This window comes from Microcaecilia unicolor, chromosome 9, assembly GCF_901765095.1.
Source record: "Microcaecilia unicolor chromosome 9, aMicUni1.1, whole genome shotgun sequence".
Taxonomy (NCBI): Eukaryota; Metazoa; Chordata; class Amphibia; order Gymnophiona; family Siphonopidae; genus Microcaecilia; species Microcaecilia unicolor.
In genome coordinates, this window is record NC_044039.1 from 162458542 (window position 1) to 162483449 (window position 24908).

The following is a 24908-nucleotide window of genomic DNA, read 5'->3' on the forward strand; positions in this document are numbered from 1 at the left end:
ACTAAAATTTAGAAAACCAATAAATCTTTTGTTACAAATATGAAACGTGAAGACTTTAATAACCACTTTGGAGCAGAGGTGCACAATCCTGGTCTTCAAGGGTTGCACAAACCCAAACCCAAAGGTAAAGGTAAAAACCCCCTACGTAAAATCCAATTAGAAATCCAAGAAGTATGGGTGGACCAAAAAATCTTCACAGTCAGAGGTTGATAAAAGCAACTTTATTCAGTACCACATAAGTGTATGACCAGACATGGGGCCGTGTTTCGACAGAACAACCGTCTGTTTCAGGGGTCTGACACTTAACTGTTGAAAATCACAAAATACGGGTGCAGAATAGTACAACTGATGATCAATAAACCGCAAAAGTGCAGTGGAAACAAGTCGGACGCTGATAAGCCTGCCAAAAAAATCATCCTTGGATTCCTTCAAGGGTTGTAAAAAGATTTGGATCCACACTGAATTATTCATTAGATATGTCTGAATACACTTGATATAAGAGCTAGCTTAAATTCGCTCCCATTGGAGCATCGGTTCATTCATTTGGTTTACTTTTTCATAAATATTTTATTACACATAATTGTAACCTAGGTTACCTTCTGTCCCCTCCCCCCTCTACCTCTATGCTCCTCTAATAATCTCTGTAAACTGCTTAGATTTATTTTTATTGTTTGCGGTACATCAAATACAGGTGAAAGGTGAAACACAGTTATTCAACACCCATATCACCCATGTGAAAATGTAACTGCTCCCTAAACTTCATTACTGGTTGCAGAAACTTTAGCAACAATGATTGCAACCAAATGCTTCCTATAATTTTGATATCAGTCTTTCACATCACTGTTGAAGAATCTTAGCCCACTTTGCTCTAATTCAGACACATTCGTAGATTTGTGTACATGAACTGCTTTGGTTCAATAGATGCCACATCATCTCTATTGGGTTCAAGTTAGGACTTTGACTAGGTCAAAACTGTAATTTTGTTTCTCCTCAGTCATTCAGATGTAGACTTGCTTTTGTGTTTTGGATTACTGTCTTGCTGTGTAAACCAATTATGCTTCAGCTTCTGCTCACAGTCATGACTGAACATTCTCCTTAAGAATTTTCTAGAATACTGCAGAATTTATGTTTCCTTCAATAATGGCAAGTTTTCCAGAACCTGAGACAGCAAAGTATTCCCACACCATCATACTCTAACCACCATGTTTGACTACTGATATAATGTTCTTACTGTGGAATGCTGCATTTGCTTAACACCAGACAAAAAGAGCCTTTTGTTGCCCAAAAGTTTCACTTTTAATTTATCTATTCATAAAACATTATCCCAAAATGTTTGGGGATCATCAAGCTGTGTTTTTGCAAATGTGAGACAAGCCCTGATCACGGACAACAGTGGTTTCCACCTTACTCCTCTCCCATGAATCCTATTTTTGCACACTCTTTCTTATTGTGGAGCCATGAACACCAACCATAACGTTAGAGAGGCCTGCAGTTCTCTGGATGTTCTGTAACTTCCCGTATGAGTGGTCACTGTGCCCTTGGAGTAATTTTGAAGACAACAAGAGGCAACGATCTGCAACTAAGCGTAGCAGTAGACAAACAAGCAGACCATCAGTCTGAACAGATGTGCAGTTTTTTTAAACAATCACACGACGTGGCCACATTTCACCCAAAGGCTGTGATAGGGATAAAAACTATTGGGGATTAAAATTAGACCTTCCCCTAATTTTAAAGCTAATCCAAAAGCAATACAGCACTTCTCCTCTCAGAGTAGCAGCATTCCCACCACACTAAAGAAACAGTCCTTATTTAGGAGGCGGTAAGGGATACTGTGCTACTCTGACACTAATTAGGTAGCAAGTGATAATGTGCCTAAGCTACCCAATCAGCACAGGCATGCTTACTCTCACCCATGGGCATGCCTCCTGCGCAGGAAAATATTTTCCAGTGCGGTATTAGCACGCACTGAGGGGGAAACTACCACAGGACACCTCGGCGTGTCCCGTGGTAGGCCTGTGTTAGGCCTACTGCACCTTAGTAAAAGGGACCCCAAGTGCTCCCACATTAACCCTGTTTTATATTACATTTTGTTTAAAGTTCAAAAACCATTCAGTGTGACATATGCAATAACAGGGGAAATCAGAAGGGGAGCAAAAACTTTTTCACATCACTGCACGTCCACACATAAAACTCTACTTCATGTACATAAAAGTGGCTTTTAACGTTACCCACTTCATGCCCACAACAGATCTTTCTATGACAAGCAGGAGGAAAAGAATGGAACAATCCTAAAGCAAGAAATACCAGGAAAAGTTGTGTGTGAACCAATAAAAAGTTCTGTTTCTGTCTAAGGACCTATAGCACTGCATTCTAATGCATCACTTTGAGATCACATGTTTCAGCTGAAGCAATTTGGCCAAGCACCTGCTTGAAGTGAAAGGAAAGAGGTGACTGCTCTTTACCTTTCTACATGGAGAACAGGCTCTGGCATCTTCGCATTGTCAACTGGGTACTGTTCACGAACAGCAAACTTCACATCATCTGCTTCACCTGTGCGAAACCTCAGGATGTTCAATATCACATACTCATAGTCAGTCAGGACAATATTACCCTGTCATGTAAGCCAAACAGAAAGCAAAAAAAGTGAGAAGAAACATTCACTTATTTGATTGGGATTTATTAACCATCTTTATAAAGAAACTCATCAAGGCTGTGTACAGCTTGATATAAACAACTTATTTTGTGTTAACAGTGTAACAATAATAAAATGACCAAATGTAAGCATAAAATACAATCAATAAGGTAAACTTGGAAAAAGGCATTTGCACAATGGCATTGCATAAACAGGAATAGCTTCAAAAACCTTGGCTATACACAGTTCATATTAATAATTTTCTTTGATTATTTTCTTGAGAAGAAAAGGAACTTGAAAAATTTCTCCTACTGAATAACAAGCACACTTAAGGGTATATATAAGTCAATCATGGATCCAAGAAAACTCCTCAATTAATATTTAAATTTAATTTTTTTTAAATTAACTATATTATTATTCTGAAACTTTTCAGTACTAATCCAAAGGGCATATCAATGTCTCGTAAATAACAAAATCATACATATGAACAAATGAGACTCAAAAAATCTTATCTGTTGTAAAAGTCATCTTTTCCCACAGCCCAATGAAGGTCTTTGTTTCACAATAAAAATTGCTACTTCAGGGGCAAACATTTCTCAAACGTTTCTTCCTCGAAAAATGTTGCTGCTATGTTTTTAACAACAAAACAGCCAATCAACAAAGAATCAAGCAAGTCACATGAACACATTTCAATCATGTTCAAACCACTGGGTCCACAGTATTCAATCTGAATATCACTTTTGCTCTCATTTCAGTGAGGCCTTTCAACTGTTCTAGACAGCGAGCTACATAATCTTACATTCAGCTGCTGTGCTAAACTTTTCCTGGTACTTTTGTTATGATGTAGCTTACACTGAGCCATTCAAATAACTGAATCATTTTCAGGTTCAGTTATTTCGATTGTTTTTATTTCCAATAATTATTTTAGTGGTAAGCGTATCATTTGATTAATTTGTCTTGAATTACACAAGGAGTTTACAAGTATCTTAACACTATTACATACATCACTGTGACTACAGGTTTTCTGTGTTTTAATGTCTCATCTGTTTTAGTTTTTAATATTTAATAAACACTAATGTTTGTCACTCAAATATTGTTACGTTATCCTCAAAGCATTTGTAGCTTGACTGGTACTAGTAGGGATTCACACCTGAACAACACCACCATAAAAGAGGATTCAACATAGACAACAGTCCTGCAAGGTTTATAGGAAAGAAGAGTCTCTTTTAAGAATGTACACTCTTATCGACATATTTAGCCTACCTGGAAATAGGTTCTATATGAGAACTCAGATTTGTTACACCCCAATGAAGAATTTTTGAAACATGGCCATGTTGGGCACTTTGCATCTGTAAGATAATAAAGTCTTTTATACATCCTGTTGTCTATGTTGAATCCTCTTTTTCGGTGGTGTTTTGCTAGCCTGGTACTATGCATACCTACTGTAAGATAAACCAGAGCATCCTACAAGGACAGCAAGAGCAAAACAGCAGGTATCCAGCTTACCCTGTCATACAGCTCTACGATTAGGTGATAGGCAGCTTCATCTGAGCCAAACTGGAAGTCCACAATCCGGTCAATCCCGAGCTGCGTCACACTGACCAGCCTGCGCGTCTTCAAATGCTTCCGGCACTGTACAAACCCAGAATTCAAGACATTGAATATATCTCTCTCGCTGAGAGGTAACAATCATATGGCAGAACTCTAACTCGTTAAGCTTCACTTTTCAAATAGCCATAACCTATGAGTTTATATATATATATATATATACACACATATATATATATATACACACACACATATACACACACACACATACACACACACACACACATATATACACACACATATATATATACATATATATACACACACCATCATAGAGCCTCTATATAGAGTTAGTATCCAAGTACATCAAAGTGGTTAAATAAATGTGTACAAAAAAACAAAACATGATCACTCCCACTTTTTCTGGGTCTGTTCTTACTGCTATAGTCCCAAACTGTAGTAATTCTAATAGAGCCAATCAAAACGTGGCACTTATCTCAATAGGCCACTGATGTTCCACATGAGCTTTGAGCTTAGGTCATCAAATCATGGGGTCTGACAGAACCTCGTTTCAGAAACCCGATCTTTCGTCAGGAACCCCAATGACAACTTGTGCAGCATGCGGACTCAACTTTGCAAAATGGCAAAGTCAAAATGCCCCCTAGTGGCCAGATGTAGAGTCCATGATTGCCAGGGTTCCAGAACAGAATAAAGTGCATAGCCCCTGACTGAAGACTGTCGCTGCAATGTTTGGACTTGCCTAAGTTGGGAGGGAATGTAAAACAGGGAAAAATCCTTGGGTATTAGCTAGTGAAGGCTCATTGTAGCACCAGGATCGCTGCCCTGGTTCTGATTGTGCTAAAAGCCAAAGGAGCAAAATCAAACTGCTGGATCAAAACTAAAATGGCCAGCTCTGAATCTGCATTTGCAGGATATCAGCACTGAGTATTCAGTAGATATCTGCACAATTTCATTCGCTTTGGTTACTCTGAATTTCAAAACTGCATTGGCTCTTAAATTTGGTCCTCTAGGGTCCGTTATCTTGGGACCTAGATTACAGAGATCACCTCTGGTCCCGAGAGCCAGGTCTAATTTAATTTTCAAGATGTCTACCATGAAGATCTATATATTTGCAAACCTCAACCAGGACCAGAGGTGGGGGAGGAGTGCGGGTTGGGTGTCTGGGAAAAGAATATACTCTGATGAAAAATTAAAATCTCTTTACTGTTTGGGTTGAATGGTCATTGCTGACTAAGAGTTGGATGTATGTGTTTTTCTTGGCTCTGAACTTTGTGTTGCAATGCCTGTTGTCTAATTAAATTAAAAAAAAGGAGCACAGCTGGCCAATCCTGGTCTAAATGAGGAAGTACTTATCAGATTCCCAAGTACAGGGTCAGCATTGTGCTTCTTTCCGTTGTCTCTCCAAAAAAGGACTATTAGGAAGTCAACACTAAATATCTATCTTCTAATATATTTCCACCATTCATGATGTACTGTAAGCCACATTGAGCCTGCAAAGAGGTGGGATACAAATGCAATAAATAAATAAATACCCACCCTGCCTTTCTTCCTCACCATCATTGCTGAGGTGCAGCCATGGAGAGGCCTGGGTGAGCCATAAACCCTCCCCCTCCCAATATGGAGTCAGGTCCACACAGTCTGTGGCAACATAACAGGCCAATAAGAGGAAAACTAGGTGTGTCAACATCCATATTATCCTGTGCCACCCATGCTAAACTCGAGCCCCATCAAAAATCAGTCCTGGATACACCACAGCTTCAATGGTGTAGTTAACAGTACTTCAGGTTTAGGACTGTGTGAAACTGCACCTTGCTAGCAGAGCAATGTATTTACCTTCATTGAAAAACTGGAGGGCATCATATTTTTGGGCCATTCGAAATCTGTAGTGTGAATTCTTATGCCTGATTCAACCAATAGTACAGCTTTGGAGTCTGGCCTGTTGGGAAAAAAAGAAGCAGCAAGATGAGTTAGTAGAGAGACTTATATGAGACCAGCCCCCTAACTAAAGCCTCAACTCAGCAAACTAATGGACAAGTCTCCTGTCTGATAGAGCTGGAAGGGAACAGAAATGCTACAGAAGGGACCCACACAAGCATGGGGTGACCCCCACTGCTGTTGTGGTAAATCCTGCTGGCACAGAGCAGTGCTGAAGGCAACGTCCTTCCAGGCCACAGGGTCATGAGCGTTCTAGGCCCACCTTGGAGTGCAAGGGGTGAAGGGATATAAGAAGGTGAAAAGAGGGAAAAAACACAAACCCTTGCATGAGTTACAGAATTATTACAACTGTGAGGAGAACTGTGCTGATGTGCGGTGCAAGATAACCAAGGCAGTAGCCCCATACCACTTCAGCACATATGCATTCTCTAGACAATATTACTGATGGACGCTAAGATTGGGATTTCAATAAAAGACATTTCTTACTTCTGAAGACGAATAAGATAAGTCTTATTATCCACATCATACACGTTATACACTCTCATTCCCAGCAGGCTGCCAAGAAAACAGAATAAGTATTAATCAAAAGACAGGAAGCAATGGTACCATGACCAGGTTGAAACAGGGCTTGACTAAAAACTGAAGAACCAATCTTTGTGTTAACTAGAACAAGACTCATTCTTCATGGCCTCCACTATTTTGCCTCTTGACCTGATAGGTGAATAGACACACCATTCCCTTCTCCTTGCTGGTAATTTTTATTTTTTCCATCCAACAGAAATTAGAAAGAATTATACAAAAAGGTTTGCTTATGTTGTCTGGGGACAAAGTAACTCTGTGAAAATTTAATGGAATGAAACTTGAAATGAAGGAAAACTTGGTCAGATTGAACAGGGAGTTCCAGAGAAATTACACCCACTCCACAAAATAATGGCCCAGTATATGTCTATGGGAGAAGCACTAGAGAATGACACAGGGACAGAGCCTGCAGGGATGGCGACAAACTTTGTACTCGTGTCATTCTCTACTTTGAAGGTTGTTAACAAATTGGACAGTTATTTATGTTCAAGTGATGCAGATGACAATGTTTTCATTTTTTGGAAAAACAAGCAAAAGTACTGGCCACAACTGGCAAAATTTGCACGGGGGATCCTGTGCATTCCTGCTAACAGCACATCTTCTGAGAAAACATTTTCTGTTGCAGGAAGAACTGTAGAAGACAGGAGAACTACACTGAATCCTGAGATTGTTGATGATTTATTATTCATCCACAGATTTAAAAATCATAACAGTGCTTGTAGGGCATATTTCTCCCCCACTAGGGCATACAGTGAATTTTATTTTGTACCCCTGGACACTTTAACAGAGTGGATTAGGGTTCCTTGGGGTAGTGGGTGGAAGTTCAGATACTGATGGGATTGGAAGGGTCGACAGTGGTGGTGGAGGGGACTATTATAGCTGCCCGTTGTTATTCTTGTTTTCTATTTGTGATTTATAAATAACAGTTGCACAGAATATGGTTCCTTTAATAAAAAGATTTAATATAAAATTATAAATGTTCAAGGCTTCTGCAGATGAGGACAGAGCCCACGGGGATGGAAACAGGGCCCACAGGGATGGTGACAAACTTTGTTCCCCATGTCATTCTCTAAGAAGCATCTTCACCTTTTGCAGCATACAAACTGTACATTCAGTGAAACATATCAGTTAAGAACTTCCTCTGTTCAAATTAACCTGATGCAACTGTCCTCTACCCCCGTGCCCCATCCCACTGCTCCCTCAATTGCCCCACCCCAAAAGCCACCCTCTGCTCCCCAGACTGACAACTACCCCTATACAACACATGCACATCACAAACACACACACCACAGGTACATTTAATTCTTTATCTATGATGGAATTACAGGTCACTCTGTTCCTGAAGAAAGAGACTCTGTGCACAGTCCTGGTTTTAAATGTACAACCGCAAAGAAATTCTATCCATTGAAATCAATGCTGTAGATCCCATAATGCCTCAGGGTAGGATTGTCTGAAATCAAGGGCTGGCTTAAAACCTCCCTCTCGGAACTGGTAAGTTGGCAACTCTGTCATGATGTGAGGTGCTTCCAAGTTACCAAATTCCAGGAGGGAGATTTCAGGCCAGTCCTGGATTTCTGCCATCCTCATTCTGAAGCATTATGGGACCTGCAGCACTAATTTCAACGGGTAGAAGAAAAAAGGAAAAGTCATTACTAAGCTGCCTTTGGCTGCAAGATCTCAATCTGGGGCATTTTGTTTTTTCTCATTTGATTCTCACAGTAACTTGCTGATTTAATGTGCTCACTGTATTTTTTATGCTTTGTATGACGTTTGGAAAATAAATAATAATAATTAAAAAAAAAAAGAATCAGGGACTACAAATAGTTTAAAAGAAGGATTGGCCAAAAGGTTCCCTCCTCAAACTTGATAAGGTTTATGTAACTGTGTTGACCCGTTGATATTTTAGATGCTTATGTTTCCAAAATGGATGCTGCTGCCACATGTAACCAGAGCTGTGGATGTGAAGCAATTTTGGGTGGTCAGAGTCTATACCAACTCTGACTCCAGCTTCAAAATAAAAACCTACATTTTATTTATTTAATGCATTTATAATCCACCTATCCAAACATCTGAGCGGAGTACAAAAAAATGCCACTCATAAAATTAACACACAAAACATACAACACTCTCAACCAAAAAGAATCAAAAACCGTCCTCCATCAGTCAAAAGCTTTACAGAACAACAAAGTCTTCAACTGTTCTTTAAACTGAGAGACAGAAGAGATACCACACAAAGTGAGAGGAAGAAACTTCCACAAGCAGGGGCCCACAACAGCAAAAGCACACGCACGAATTTCCTCCAGACATAGTTGGTGAAACGAAGGAATGACCAACAGGTCCAAATCCTGAGACCTCAAAGCCCTTGAAAGACAATACATCTGCAAGCTATTGACCAAGACCAATGGTGCATTGTCACAAAGTGCCCGAAACACCAAAAGCTTGAATTCAATATGCCACATAATGGGCAACCAATGCAACTGAGTATGCACTTCCCAGCCAACACCTGTAAGAAGCCGTACTGCAGAGTTCCGTGCTACTTGCAAAGCTCTCAGCGCTGAACATGGAAGACCAAACAAAAGAACATTACAATACTAAAAATGAGGCAGCAAAGAACTCTACAGAACAGTACAAAAGTTCTCCAGGAAAAAAAGGTTCCTAAGCCGAGACACCAAAAGCAATTTTTAATAGACTGTTTTAGCAATCGCAACTACCTGCAGCATAAAAGACAACGTAGTATCCAAGATCATTCCCAAACTACGAATCAAGGTCACCACCAGAACAAAAACAGAATCTAAATAAAACCCAGATACTGGACATGGCTCTGGGTGAGCCATAAAATTTGTGTTTTAAGCACACTCAAAGAGAACCCATTTTTCCGCATCCACAACTGCTCTGAACGAAATTATATATGGTAAACTTATCACTTTATCCTTAAATTTTCTGTCCTGGATCTAAAGCACTGATAAATACAAGTCATACCCTGAAACTGTTAAGAGATACTGTCCTGGTAGATACTGCTTTGCCACAGACCCAAGTCAGTGTTGAGGTTACTCTCTGCTCTGAATAATTCTATCAGATTTGAGGGCATCCATGGAGGAGGATCTGACCTAGTCGTTTCTTATTCAGAGGACAAATTCTTCAAAGATTTATTAAAAACCTTGACAAACACAGAGTTTTAAATTTAGCCCTGTAAGGTACTGGTAGCCAGCGTAGTTTTTGCAGGAAGGGTGATGTGGTCAAGCCATTTGCAGCCTGCTACCAGTTGGGCTGCAGCATTCTGAATTAGTTGAAGCTGATGCAGGCTCTTTTTGGTTTGACCAGTGTACAGGGCATTACAGTCATCATGGCAAGGACCACTGTGGTCAGATTTGTATTTTATTTATTCTGATTTTATTTGTAAGTCACTAGGCATCTTTTTTGACATGATGACTTATCAAATTGGAATAATAAGCGTGCATGATATTGATATATAGAAACTTGGCTAATGTCAAACATGAGAAAGTTAGTACAGGACACAACTTGTATTATTGTCTGGATGATTAATGAAAAATCAAGAAAATTGTTAAGAAAAAAAACTCAATGTGCATATGCTGATTTCCTCCAGTACCCCTAAAGACACACATTTTTACCTGCCTAAAAGTATTTGTGCCATGAAAACACTCATGTCCCTTTAGTCCACTTGCTGGAATAGCCACCTAAAGCAATGTCACACATCAATGATATGACCCCAAGAAGACTATTCTTTTACAGCTCTAGATGCAACCATGTCTACAAGATCTCTGCAAACATTATTGCCTCTCACTAGCTATAATGTCACAAATGACATCACATAAAGCATGAACTCATCAGATTCAATTTCATTTCAAGAAAAACTGCTTTCAGAGGGCTCATGAGAATTATAGCAATCATTCTAAAGAATTTTAAACTGTGAATTCATAACAGCTAAAATTTTAATATCTGTTTTGTGGACGTCTGAAATGGCTCACAATGGGAAAAAAATCTGTCTTTTAACAAATAGTTATTTACTGCACTTGAACTCTGATGGCAAGATCTAGATTTGGAATCACACAGTTTGAAACCCAGTAGAGGTGACATCAGTTCAACCTGTAAAGCTCACTGCCAAACTTTTAAAAACTAGACTCGGGTTATTAAACCTATAATTTGTTGAATACAAACCATTTCATTAGTGCTAAGACATGAAGACTATTCTGGTGTGGGTCCTATGGTCTACCACCACCTCCCTCCCCATAAAGTTTTCACTGTGACACATCAGAACACGTACAACGACAACCAACATCCAAGCGACAGTGGTACCTGGCATTCAGCTCTGCAATAACAGCTCGGATATCGACGGTGCTGAACCTGCCCTTCATAGCGCCAAAACCATAGACGGACACAGTCCGGCCGGCAGCAGAAACCCGGGCCGGCGGCCACGCAGAACCCACAACGTAAGGACTGGCCTGTTACGGTAACCCTACTGGTTCAAACTTGTGAGCAGTGAGCACCAAAGCGAACTTGTTCAGCCTCTGAAAGCTGATCCCTGCTGGTGGATAGACAAATTGCAGTGGTTATCGGAAAATTATTTGAAGCTTCGCAGGCAGGGGGCAGAGACATTACCTACGGAAAACAGGATAGAGTCAATTGAAAGGGGAAGATATTTATTTTTCAAGATAAAAGAAAATGTGAATTGAATTGGGAAGATATTTACTTTTCAAGATAAAAGAAAATTTTACATGAAGTCAACAAAAATCTTAAATTTATAACATCTAGGCATTTTGTCTTGTATGGGGAAAAATGATGTGACTTGTAAGCAACATTACTGATTTATAAATATAAATTATGTGTGGAGCAATATTAGTGATTTATAAATATATTAAATAGAGGAGTGTGATAGACGTGTTAGTCCACTCTTAAGGTTATAGAAGTCAAACAAAATAAACATGGAAAAGAAAATAAGATGATATCTTTTTTTATTGGACATAACTTACGGTAATACATTTCTTGATTAGCAACCTTCGAAAGGTAATCAAGAAAAGGTTGCTAATCAAGAAATGTATTACCGTAAGTTATGTCCAATAAAAAAAGATATCATCTTATTTTCTTTTCCATGTTTTATTTTGTTTGATTTCTATTGATAAATATATTAACAAATGCACTGATGAAAATAGGAAATTCAATTTTATACACAAATAAAACGCAAGAAAAGAAACTGTGTCTCACTGTCTTGCCCAGGCTGTCCTACAGTGGCTATTCACAGGCGCGATCCTACTACTGATCGGCATGGGGGTTTTGACCTGCTCCGTTTCCGACCTGGGCCGGTTCACCCCTCCTTAGACAACCTGGTGATCCTGAGCTCCCTCGGGATCACCATATTGATGCCCACCTTAGTACGGACACCCGATCGGCATAGCACACTGCAGTCCAGAACTCCTGGACTCAAGCGATCCGCCAGTCTCAGCCTCCCCAGTAGCTGGGATTACAGGCACGCGCCACCGCGCCCGGCGAAAACACATCCTCCGCCTGCAATATTAGAAGCAAACCCCATTCTGACGTCACACATTCTCAGTACCTCCCTCTACTGTTTCACTGGTATCAATACAAGTGGGGGAAGGTCATTTTGGCTAATAAAAAAAGTGTGCGCAGACTCAGACAAGGACTAGGAGTCAAACATCATTCATCCCGGAAATTGCGCTAATAGTATATGTACTGAGACGCAAGCAAGGAGGTTAGAATTTAAGCTGCAGAGTAGTAGGAATTACACCGTTTAATGGGTACAATGCTGCCCTAAGCTTTTACTACTTATTACCAGCTACACAGAATTACTGCAAACCGATTTGCTTCTTGTGTTTTTCTTTGCATTGGCTATTACTAATTTTATGTTAAAATTGCTGTGTTTACTAAGCACTTAGAGATCCTATTCCTACCAGAATGTTAATAGCAAGAATTGCTGCCCCCAGATAAATGCTATAGCGGTATTCAGCAGGTATGGAATTTGGAAATCTGATCTAAGCAAGTGATAACCAAGGACAAGGAGATTGAAGAAAACAGGAGGGATGACGTCAAAAAGTTGAAGCCACTTAGAATAATCTCTTCCCCCCTCCTCCCCCCCCCCAGCCTTAATTTAAATACACTCAAAACAAAGCAAAAAGGTATGAGCTGCTACATGCAGGTTGTCGTTCTTTATTACTGGTAGCATTTTGATCCCACTTACATTTTCAAACACGCCAGCTTGTGCAGCATACTACTACTACTTAGCATTTCTATAGCGCTACAAGAGTTACACAGCGCTGTACAAGTTAAAACATGGGGAAGGACAGTCCCTGCTCAAGAGAGCTTACAATCTAAAGGTAACAAGCTATGTAGTCAGTGTAGGTATCATGAATGGGGAAGGTGGTTAGGCGCCAAAAGCAAGGGAGAAGAGATGGGCTTTGAGTAAGGACTTGAAGATGAGCAGGGAGGGCGCATGGCGTATGGGCTCAGGGAGTCTGTTCCAGGCATAAGTGATGCGAGGCAGAAGGGGCGGAGTCTGGAGTTAGCGGTGGTGGAGAAGGGTACAGATAGGAGTGATTTGTCCTGGGAGCGGAGGTTACGGGTGGGGACATAGGGGGAGAGGAGGGAAGAGAGGTAATGGGGGGCTGCAGATTGAGTGCATTTGAAGGTCATTAGGAGAAGCTTGAACTGTATACGGTAGCGGATCGGGAGCCAGTGAAGCGACTTGAGGAGAGGGGTGATATGAGAGTATCGGTTCACGCGGTAGATAAGACGTGCGGCGGAATTTTGGACAGATGTAAACTGAGGAAGTATAATAACAATAAGTTTTCATAAGTAGATGTAGACGTAATTTGTTTTATAAATCATAATCAGTGTATTTATTTATTTGTAGCATTTGTATCCCACATTTTCCCACCAGTTTGCAGGCTCAATGTGGCTTACATTTGCCGTAATGGCGGTTGCCATTTCCGGGTAGAGTTACAAGTGGTATTGCGTTAAGGTGCATACATACATGATAACATTGTGCATACATACATACATAACAGATGAAGTTTAATAAGAGTAAGTGTCAAGGTGATACATGTGGGAAAAAAGAACCCGAATTATAGCTACGTCATGCAAGGTTCCACGTTAGGAGTTTTGCTTTTGGCACATAAGTACATAAGTAACATAACATAGTAACATAGTAGATGACGGCAGAAAAAGACCTTCACGGTCCATCCAGTATGCCCAACAAGATAACTCATATTTGCTACTTTTTGTGTATACCCTACTTTGATTTGTACCTGTGCTCTTCAGGGCACAGACAGTATAAGTCTGCCCAGCACTATCCCCGCCTCCCAACCACCGGCTCTGGCACAGACCGTATAAGTCTGCCCAGCACTATCCTCGCCTCCCAACCACCAGCCCTGCCTCCCAACCACCGGCTCTGGCACAGACCGTACAAGTCTGCCCAGCACTATTCCCGCCTCCCAACCACCAGTCCCGCTTCCCACCACCGGCTCTGGCACAGACCGTATAAGTCTGCCCAGCACTATCCCCGCCTCCCAACCACCAGCCCCGTTCATCATATCACCGCTCAGCCATCTTCAAGCTGAAGAGCCCTAACCTTTAAAGCCTTTCCTCATATGAGAGGAGTTCTCTCTCAATCATTTTGGTCACTCCATGCTCATTCTTAAGGACCTACCTCAGCAGCTGGAGAACTTAAGTGTTGCCATATTAGGACAGATCGAAGGTCCATCAAGCCTAGTATCCTGTTTCCAACAGTGGCTAATCCAGGCCACAAGTACCTGGCAAGATCCCAGAACAGCAAAACAGATTTTATGCTGTTTATCCTAGAAATAAGAAGTGGATTTTCCAAGTCCATCTTAATAATGGCTTATGGACTTTAGAAAATTATCCAAACCTTTTTTAAACCCTGCTAACATTCCCTGGCAAGGAAATCCAGAGTTTAGTTAAACGTTAAGTGAAGAAATATTCCTTGGTTTGTTTTAAATATATTACTTAGTAGCTTCATTGCGTGCCCCCTAGTCCTAGTATTTTTGGAAAGAGTAAACAAGCAATTCACATCTACCCATTCTACTCATAAGAACATAAGAATAGCCATACTGGGTCAGACCAATGGTCCATCTAGGCCAGTATCTTGCTTCCAGCAGTGGCCAATCCAGGTCAGAAGTATGCAGCAGAAACCTAATTTGTAGCACCATTCCATGCTATCAATCCCAGGGCAATTTCAGTGAATGTCCCCTGGTCTTTGTACTTTTTGAATGAATGAAAAACAAAAAATAAATAAAAATCGATTCACCTCCACCCGCTACACACCATTCAGGAGTTTGTAGACCTCAATCATATCTCTCCCCCCCCCCCCCAGCTGTCTCTTTCCCAAGTTGAAGAGCCCTAACCTCTTTAGTCTTTCCTCATATGGGAATAGTTCCATCCCCTTTATCATTTTGGTTGCTCTTCTTTGAACCTTTTCTAATTCCGCTATATCTTTTTTGAGACATGGTGACCAGAACTGATGAGGTTGCAACATGCAGAAATACAGAGGCATTATAATATTTCTGGTCTATTTTGCATTCCTCTCCTAATTATTCCTAGCATCCTGTTTGCTTTTTTGGCCACCACTACCACACACTGGGCAGAAGATTTCAGCGTATTGTCTACAATGACACCAATGTCTTTTTCTTGAGTGCTGACTCCTGAAATAGATCTAACATCAGATAACTATCATTCGTATTATTCTTCCCAATGTGCATTGCTTTGCATTTGTCTACATTAAATTTCATCTGCCATTTGGATGCCCAATCTTCCAGTTTCCTAATGTCTTCCTGCAATTTTTCACAAACTGTGTGCGTTGGGTGAAGAAAATACTAGGACTAGGGGGCATGCGATGAAACTACAGTGTAGTAAATTTAAAACAAATTGGAGAAAAGTTTTCTTCACCCAACGCATAATTAAACTCTGGAATTCGTTGCCGGAGAACGTGATGGAGGCGGTTAGCTTGGCAGAGTTTAAAAAGGGGTTAGACGGTTTCCTAAAGGACAAGTCCATAAACCGCTACTAAATGGACTTGGGAAAATTCCATAATTCTAGGAATAACATGTATAGAATGTTTGTACGTTTGGGAAGCTTGACAGGTGCCCTTGGCCTGGGTTGTCCGCTGTCGTAAACGGGATGCTGGGCTCGATGGACCCTTGGTCTTTTCCCAGTGTGGCATTACTTATGTACTTATGTAACATACATGGAACATAACATATATGGAACAGATCATGGTATATATATATACCATGTGCATACATACATAGTAAAGAAGAATACATTGTGGTGTTGCATCATTGAGTAATTAATTGGATTTTAATCTTCATTAGGTCATTGACTATAGAGAGACCCTGTTTGACATAAGGTTTAAGGTGGTAGTGCTTGTTAAGTGATAAGATTTTGGTTTTGTATAGATTGTGTGTAGTGTTATTATTTAGTATTTAAGATGGATGTTTATGGTATGCCTTCTTGAAGAGATCTGTTTTCATTAGCCTTTGGAGGGGCTGGTTATAGGGACACACTAGCATATGTTACATTCGTACAGAGATTTCTTTTTCTCCTAGTAAAGAGCCACTAAAACAGACATTATGTTATGAAAATCAGGTGCTCAACATTCAGAGTTTCTAGCTATTGATTTATTTATTTACTTTTTTATTTACTTATTTATGAAATCTGTATACCACAATAAACATAAATTAGGTTGAAACCTGGGAGCATTTAAAATGTTTTTTTTTTTGTTTCCTGTGCTTAGATCAAAAGAAAAAGATGTTTTGTGGATTTAAGTGGTATATTATAAAAATGCACTTGATATTTTTATTACTACTGTTTAAAAGACAGATATTGAATAATACGGACAGAGCTACCTTCATGCAGAAGTCCAAAGTCAGTCTAAATGTGCCAACATTGTCCAGTTCAGCGACTTGTTTCACAAGGGTCACTCTACCCTTAATACACCTGCCTCTTCACAGGTCAAGAATGATTTAAACTTTCTTACATTTTAATAATTTCTATCCAAATGTATCTTATTTTTTCAAAAGATTTTATCATTTCGATTAAAAAAGTAAATCAGTGCTACTTAGCTTCAGCATGAACATTCACTTTGTGGGACCGCTAGCCGACATGCGGCATGTTTTGCAATAGCTGCTTCAGGGTTTGGTCCATTTTCTAACATACGCTCAATGGATATATATGAAAGTTTAAATCATTCTTGAACACTGTCCAGTCCAGCACACTATTAGCAGCCAAGGCCATACAAATTTTGTTCAATGGAAAACAAATCTCTTGGCTCAGTCTGCTTGCTATGAAACATGGTGTAATAAGAGTCTGCTGATGTCACTGCCTCAAGTCTGGCAAGATCATCCAGTCTGTTCCTGCATTACATAGCTGAGTTCACACTTATTGAGAACCAAGCCATAATGTGTGGGTAGCTTGAAAGGTAGACAGGATGAGGACAGAGTATGGGGCATTAGAAAGAGAGACAGATTTGGTGAGGACAGAAGGGCTGATGCAGAAAGCTACCATGGGCTACAGCGTGCCCTTAACGAGCAGATTAGTTGCTCGTTAATGGTTGCTGTAGGCTGAAAGGGTCTTCTGCGCTGCCATGGTAGACATTAGCTCACAGCAAATTAAAATGCATGCTAAATAGCTGATTAAGCTACCCCACAACATGCAGAGCTGTGCGCTGTCTACCACGGGAACTCAAGCCCAGAAACCTACTGCCAGAGCATCAGCCCCATCTCCTTTCTTTGCTCCACTCCAGCACTGTCCCATCCCCCCCCCCCCCCCCCCAAATCACCCAACCCTGTTCTCTCCCACCCCTGGAATATATAATACAATTTTTTTAAGTTTGTGGCACACCCCCTCCTTTGGGAAGAAACTCTTTCCCTGGTATCTGACTGGTGCTAGTCAGCCTTTCTCCCTCCCTGCCCCCACCTCTGCCCAACCAGAATCTAAAAAAAGTCCCTGGTATCTAATGGCACCCATCCGACCCTCACCCACGCCACATATCTCTTAATGTCAGAAGCCATGCCCACTGGCTCCTGCCTCCAGCACAGTCATTCTGAAAATGGTGGCTCCTGCCCCATCCGGTATATTCTGGGGTGCATAAACTGGGGACAGTCTGCCATATAAGGGGCAAATATCTCAAGTACAGCTATTGGGAGGAGGGGATCAGTGATCCTAACTGTTGAAAGCATGCTGGGGGAGGGGCTGTTGGTTTTGAGTCAGTGCTGTGCAGTAGCATTTATTCATTCCATTTATTATATATATATATATATATATATATATATATATATATATATATATATATATATATATATATATATATATACACACACACTAGTAAAAAAGCCCCGTTTCTGATGCAAATGAAACGGGGGCAAGGTTTTCTTCTGTGTGCATGTGGGAGTGTGTGTGTCCCTGCCCTCTGCCCTCTCTCCCTTCCCCTGTGCTGTCTGTCCTCTCTGTCCCCTCCCCCCTCGGAGTCGAGTCCTTCAGTGTTAAGTTTCCTGCTATGCTGTGTTTGTGTTACAGAGATAGTGAGGGCTTCTGCCCTCTCCCCTCCCCCCTCTGAGTCCTTCACTGTTACAGAGAGAGCGATGTGATTTCGTGCTTTGCTGTGTTTTCCTTCACTGGTTGTGTTACAGAGAGAGCGAGGGCGGGGCAGACACTCATGGGGAAACCGGATATCTCTCCCCCTTCACACTTCCGGCTGGAGGCTTCATTTAGAACGTTGGTGGTGCCTTTTATATATATATTGTAACCAGGCGCCTCTCTTGTGCAGCCAAGGATAGAACAATCTCCTCCAGCCACAGGCTCCCGGCACAATGAAGAAATAGATGTCCATCAGTAACTTCAATCTTAAGGACTTTTATTCCATGCAGGTTGCTAGTACACAGTTCCAACAACAACAACAACAATCATTTCTAAAGCGCTACTAGGGTTACGCAGCGCTGTACAATTCAAACATAGAAGGACAGTCCTTGCTCAAAGAGCTTACAATCTAAAAGACAAGAGAACAAACTAAAGACAAGTGAACAATCTAGAGGACGAGTGAACAGTTAATCTGATAGGGTGGATAGATTGGGGTATTTTATATTTCTCGAGCGGTTAGGCGCCGAAGGCAGCATTGAAGAGGTGAGTTTTAAGCAGAGATTTGAAGATGGGTAGGGAGGGGGCATGGCGTATGGGTAAAGGAAGATTATTCCAGGCATAGGGTGAGGCAAGGCAGAATGAGCGGAGCCTGGAGTTGGCAGTAGTGGAGAAGGGTACTGAGAGAAGGGCTTTGTCCTGTGAGCGGAGGTTGCGGGCGGGAACATAGGGGGAAATGAGGGTGGAGAGGTAGTGAGGAGCCGCAGACTGAGTGCATTTGTAGGTAAGGAGGAGGAGCTTGAATTGTATGCGATATCTGATCGGAAGCCAATGAAGTGATTTAAGGAGAGGGGTGGTATGAGTATATCGGTTTTGGCGGAATATAAGACGTGCAGCAGTGTTCTGAACGGATTGAAGGGGGGATAGATGGCCGAGTGGGAGGCCGGTGAGGAGTAAGTTGCAGTAATCGAGGCGAGAGGTAATGAGAGCATGGATGAGAGTTCTGGTGGTATGCTCAGAGAGGAAAGGGCGAATTTTGCTGATATTGAGGAGGAAGAAGCGACAGGTCTTGGCAGTCTGTTGGATATGCGCAGAGGAGAGGGAGGAGTCAAAGGTGACTCCGAGGTTGCGGGCAGATGGGACGGGGAGGATGAGGGTGTTATCAACAGAGATAGAGAGTGGAGGAAGAGGAGAAGTGGGTTTAGGAGGAAAGACAAGGAGCTCGGTCTTGGACATGTTCAGCTTCAGGTGGCGGTTGGACATCCATGCCACAATGTCGGATAAACAGGCCGATACCTTGGCCTGAGTCTCCGCAGTGATGTCAGGTGTGGAGAGGTATAGCTGGGTGTCATCAGCATAAAGATGATACTGAAAACCATGAGACGAGATCAGCGAGCCCAGGGAAGAGGTGTAGATTGAGAAGAGAAGGGGTCCAAGGACAGAACCCTGGGGAACTCCAACAGATAGTGGGATAGGAGTGGAGGAAGATCCATGGGAGTGTACCCTGAAGGTGCGGTGGGAGAGATAAGAGGAGAACCAGGAGAGGACAGGGCCTTGGAACCCAAAGGAGGACAGCGTGGCAAGAAGTAAGTCATGATTGACAGTGTCAAACGCGGCGGAAAGATCGAGGAGGATGAGGATGGAGTAGTGACCTCTGGATTTGGCCAGGAGCAGGTCATTGCAAACTTTAGAGAGTGCCGTTTCAGTCGAGTGCAGAGAGCGAAAACCGGATTGAAGTGGATCGAGGATGGCGTGAGAGGAGAGAAAATCAAGGCAGCGGCTATGAACGGCGCGCTCAAGTATTTTGGAAAGGAAGGGTAAAAGAGAAATGAGGCGGTAGTTGGAGGGGCAGGTAGGGTCAAGTGAAGGTTTTTTGAGGAGAGGTGTGACAACGGCGTGCTTGAAGGTGTCGGGGACAGTTGCAGTGGAGAGAGAGAGGTTGAGAATGCGACAGATGGCGGGGGTGACAGTATGGGAGATGGTGTTGAGTAGGTTGGTGGGGATGGGATCTGAGGAACAGGTGGTGCATTTCGAGGAGGAAAGAAGGCGAGAAGTTTCATCCTCGGTGATCTCAGGGAAGGAGGAGAAAGAGACCTGGGTAGGTTGGATGGGGGAGAGGGTTAGAGGGTGAAGAGGAGGTGGTGGCTTTGTCGTGAACTCAAGGTTGATCTTTTGCAGTTTGTCGCGGAAATAGTCGGCCAGTGATTGAGGAGAGAGAGAAGGGGGAGTAGGAGCGTGGGGCACTTTTAGGAGGGAGTTAAGGGTGGTGAAGAGACAACGAGGGTTGGAGCTGAGAGAATTGGTCAATTGGGTGTAATAGTCCTGTTTTGCACGGAATAGGGAGGAGTGGAGGAAGGATAGCATGAATTTGTAGTGGAGGAAGTCTGAAAGGGTACGAGATTTCCTCCAGAGGCGCTCAGCAGATCGGGTGCAGGAGCGAAGGTAACGGATGCAAGGAGTCAGCCAGGGCTGGGGATTGGTGCGTTTTGTGAGATGGGAGATTGATGGTGCGAGGGTATCCAATGCAGAGGAGAGAGCGGTATTGTAAGTGGAGACCGCTTTGTCGACAGTTGCGGAGGACGTGATGGAGGGGAGGAGATTAGAGATAGTAGATGATAAGGTGGAGGGGTCAATAGCCTGGAAGTTCCTGGAGGTGGTGGTTAAAGTTGGACGGGGTGAAGGGGGGGGGGTGAAGAAGTGTGAATGAGATCAGGTGATCAGCATAGCACATACCAGGATTCAATACAGGTTTACAGACTCCAGTCTGGGCTCTTTATCCAGTGCACAATAAACAGTAATTCAATTCCCAAGACAAACAGCTCTTTCAGTTCATCATCACAGTTCAGTCACCAAGCAGCAGTTTCTACCTTCTATCCTCTTTACCTTCAGGAGAGTTCAATATTTTAGGGACTCCTTCTACCCAAGGGTTTTCCCCTGCATCAGCTTCACAGTGAATTCAATACTTTTGGGACTTCCTCTCACCCAAGGAATTTCAGCCTGCTTCAGTACTTTAGGGACCTCTCTGCCCAAGGGTTTTCAGCCTGCAACTGCTTCTCTCTCCTGCTGCTCTCCTTCCCACCTGCCTAATCAATTCCTGGCTTCTGCCTTCCCAACCAATCATTCTCCTTTCATTAGCTTCTCTACACATCCATACCAGCTGAGTTAAGCATTAGACTAATGAGGAGCTCCTGCACACAGGGTTTCCTATCTCTCTTTCCCCCTAGTGGCAGCCAATCTACACCTCCTGTTAGCTTACACCCATGTCCTCCCTTATTACAGCTAGGAGTCCACTCCGGGTTTTCCATCTCACCCCCTGGCTCCTTGCCTGCAATGCCTTCTGGGACTTGTAGTTCAGACTGAAGCTGCCTTAACCCAACTATCCTAGAGGTGACTTTATCACAATATATATATATATATATATATATATATACAGTGGTGGAAATAAGTATTTGATCCCTTGCTGATTTTGTAAGTTTGCCCACTGACAAAGACATGAGCAGCCCATAATTGAAGGGTAGGTTATTGGTAACAGTGAGAGATAGCACATCACAAATTAAATCCGGAAAATCACATTGTGGAAAGTATATGAATTTATTTGCATTCTGCAGAGGGAAATAAGTATTTGATCCCCCACCAACCAGTAAGAGATCTGGCCCCTACAGACCAGGTAGATGCTCCAAATCAACTCGTTACCTGCATGACAGACAGCTGTCGGCAATGGTCACCTGTATGAAAGACACCTGTCCACAGACTCAGTGAATCAGTCAGACTCTAACCTCTACAAAATGGCCAAGAGCAAGGAGCTGTCTAAGGATGTCAGGGACAAGATCATACACCTGCACAAGGCTGGAATGGGCTACAAAACCATCAGTAAGACGCTGGGCGAGAAGGAGACAACTGTTGGTGCCATAGTAAGAAAATGGAAGAAGTACAAAATGACTGTCAATCGACAAAGATCTGGGGCTCCACGCAAAATCTCACCTCGTGGGGTATCCTTGATCATGAGGAAGGTTAGAAATCAGCCTACAACTACAAGGGGGGAACTTGTCAATGATCTCAAGGCAGCTGGGACCACTGTCACCACGAAAACCATTGGTAACACATTACGACATAACGGATTGCAATCCTGCAGTGCCCGCAAGGTCCCCCTGCTCCGGAAGGCACATGTGACGGCCCGTCTGAAGTTTGCCAGTGAACACCTGGATGATGCCGAGAGTGATTGGGAGAAGGTGCTGTGGTCAGATGAGACAAAAATTGAGCTCTTTGGCATGAACTCAACTCGCCGTGTTTGGAGGAAGAGAAATGCTGCCTATGACCCAAAGAACACCGTCCCCACTGTCAAGCATGGAGGTGGAAATGTTATGTTTTGGGGGTGTTTCTCTGCTAAGGGCACAGGACTACTTCACCGCATCAATGGGAGAATGGATGGGGCCATGTACCGTACAATTCTGAGTGACAACCTCCTTCCCTCCGCCAGGGCCTTAAAAATGGGTCGTGGCTGGGTCTTCCAGCACGACAATGACCCAAAACATACAGCCAAGGCAACAAAGGAGTGGCTCAGGAAGAAGCACATTAGGGTCATGGAGTGGCCTAGCCAGTCACCAGACCTTAATCCCATTGAAAACTTATGGAGGGAGCTGAAGCTGCGAGTTGCCAAGCGACAGCCCAGAACTCTTAATGATTTAGAGATGATCTGCAAAGAGGAGTGGACCAAAATTCCTCCTGACATGTGTGCAAACCTCATCATCAACTACAGAAGACGTCTGACCGCTGTGCTTGCCAACAAGGGTTTTGCCACCAAGTATTAGGTCTTGTTTGCCAGAGGGATTAAATACTTATTTCCCTCTGCAGAATGCAAATAAATTCATATACTTTCCACAATGTGATTTTCCGGATTTAATTTGTGATGTGCTATCTCTCACTGTTACCAATAACCTACCCTTCAATTATGGGCTGCTCATGTCTTTGTCAGTGGGCAAACTTACAAAATCAGCAAGGGATCAAATACTTATTTCCCCCACTGTATATATATATATATATATTTTTTTTTTTTTTTCTAACCTGGGGAAGCCTGTTTTTGGTTTAAGGGCCAAACAAACTGATCTCCAGCACCACCCCCAAGGTGCTGATGCACCCCATTCTGGTGCCTATGTCATTTATTAAGCTTTCTAGTAAATGAGGCCCCAGTGAGCAGCAGACACATTTTTGGACAAAAAAAAAAACCCAAAAAACAACAACTCTGTATCCTTTGCTACTTTCTAGTTATCCTCTTTGAAATCATTCATTTGTTTATAAAGTGGTGAAGGTTATTTTATTTTCAGTTAGTGGAGAAAGTGCTGACACTTCACCCATGTCAGTTTGAGGTTTATTTTTATTTGTTAGTTTAGAGCTGAACATAGTACAAAGACAATTTTAACATTTTTGCTCAGCGAGATTCATTCAATGTTAGACAGTAATCACGTGGCCATAGCTGTTTCTTTAGATTTAACATCAGCTTTTGGTCTCGTCCATCATAAAATGTTGTTGTATAGAGACAAAAAAAACTGACTCACGTTGTTCCGTGACAGCGGACGAAAGAAACTGATAAGGGGGTGTGGTGATCTCCTATTTCTACTGAGTATTCTAAGGTGGGAAGTTAGGGACATGTGCAGCAGAGTTTTCTGGAAATGTTCTAAGCTTGCAGAAGGACCAGGTTGCTCACATCACCATGATGTCACTTCACATGTGTGGCTACAAGATCTTCTAGTCCATGGAGAAGTAAAATTTCTGCATGTGGTGGGAGGTGAAAGATAAATGAATCCCCTTGAAAAAAATGCCACAATACATTTCTTTGTAAGAAGCAGTTCAAAAAGCTGCAGTATACATACACTGATTTACTGTAACACTGGCATTATTTATTTCATTTATCTATTTATTTGTTACATTTGTATCCCACATTTTCCCACCTATTTGTAGGTTCAATGTGGCTTACATAGTACTGTAATGGTAATCGCCAACTCCGGTAAGGAACAAATACAAAGTGATGTTGTGGTAGAATAAGGTTCATGTGTTATAGGCACATTTGGGAATCATAGAGAGGAAGAGTTATGTTATGTCCATTACGAGCTTTGGTTTTGGTGTGTAGCAGGGTTCAGCAGGGAATTAAGTTGGGTCAGTAGGGTATGCCTTTTTGAATAGGTTGGTTTTTAATGATTTCTGGAAGTTTAGGTGGTCATACGTTGTTTTCACGGTTTTTGGTAGTGCGTTCCAGAGTTGTGTGCTTATGTAGGAAAAGCTGGATGCATAGGTTGATTTGTATTTGAGTCCTTTGCAGCTTGGGTAGTGGAGATTTAAGTATGTTCTTGTTGATCCGATTGTGTTCCTGGTTGGTAGGTCTACGAGGTCTGTCATGTATACCAGGGCTTCACCGTAGATAATTTTATGAACCATGGTGCAGATTTTGAAGACAATACGTTCTTTGATTGGGAGCCAGCTCAGTTTTTCTCGGAGGGGTTTGGCGCTTTCAGATCGCGTTTTTCCAAATATAAGCCTTTCAAGCTGCCTTCCCCTCTCATCAACTCTCCTAATCACGGAC

At 42.2% G+C, this 24908-nt stretch overlaps 1 protein-coding gene across 3 annotated transcripts in view; it reads right to left on the bottom strand.

The window, feature by feature from the left end:
• Positions 1 to 11162, bottom strand: part of NEMF (nuclear export mediator factor) — a 132372-nt gene extending 121210 nt beyond the window's left edge. For 2 of the 3 annotated variants that reach the window (XM_030214074.1, XM_030214073.1), the window contains exons 1-5: positions 11030 to 11162; positions 6623 to 6691; positions 6035 to 6137; positions 4139 to 4264; positions 2463 to 2611 (exon numbers count right to left, since the gene is read on the bottom strand). In XM_030214074.1, coding sequence (XP_030069934.1) covers positions 2463 to 2611; positions 4139 to 4264; positions 6035 to 6137; positions 6623 to 6691; positions 11030 to 11088 — 506 coding nt within the window. In that variant the 5' untranslated portion in view covers positions 11089 to 11162. Of the gene's footprint in view, positions 1 to 2462; positions 3260 to 4138; positions 4265 to 6034; positions 6138 to 6622; positions 6692 to 11029 lie in introns of those variants that run through there. The other variant, XM_030214075.1, reaches the window with a different exon arrangement.
• Between the last annotated feature and the right edge of the window lie 13746 nt (positions 11163 to 24908).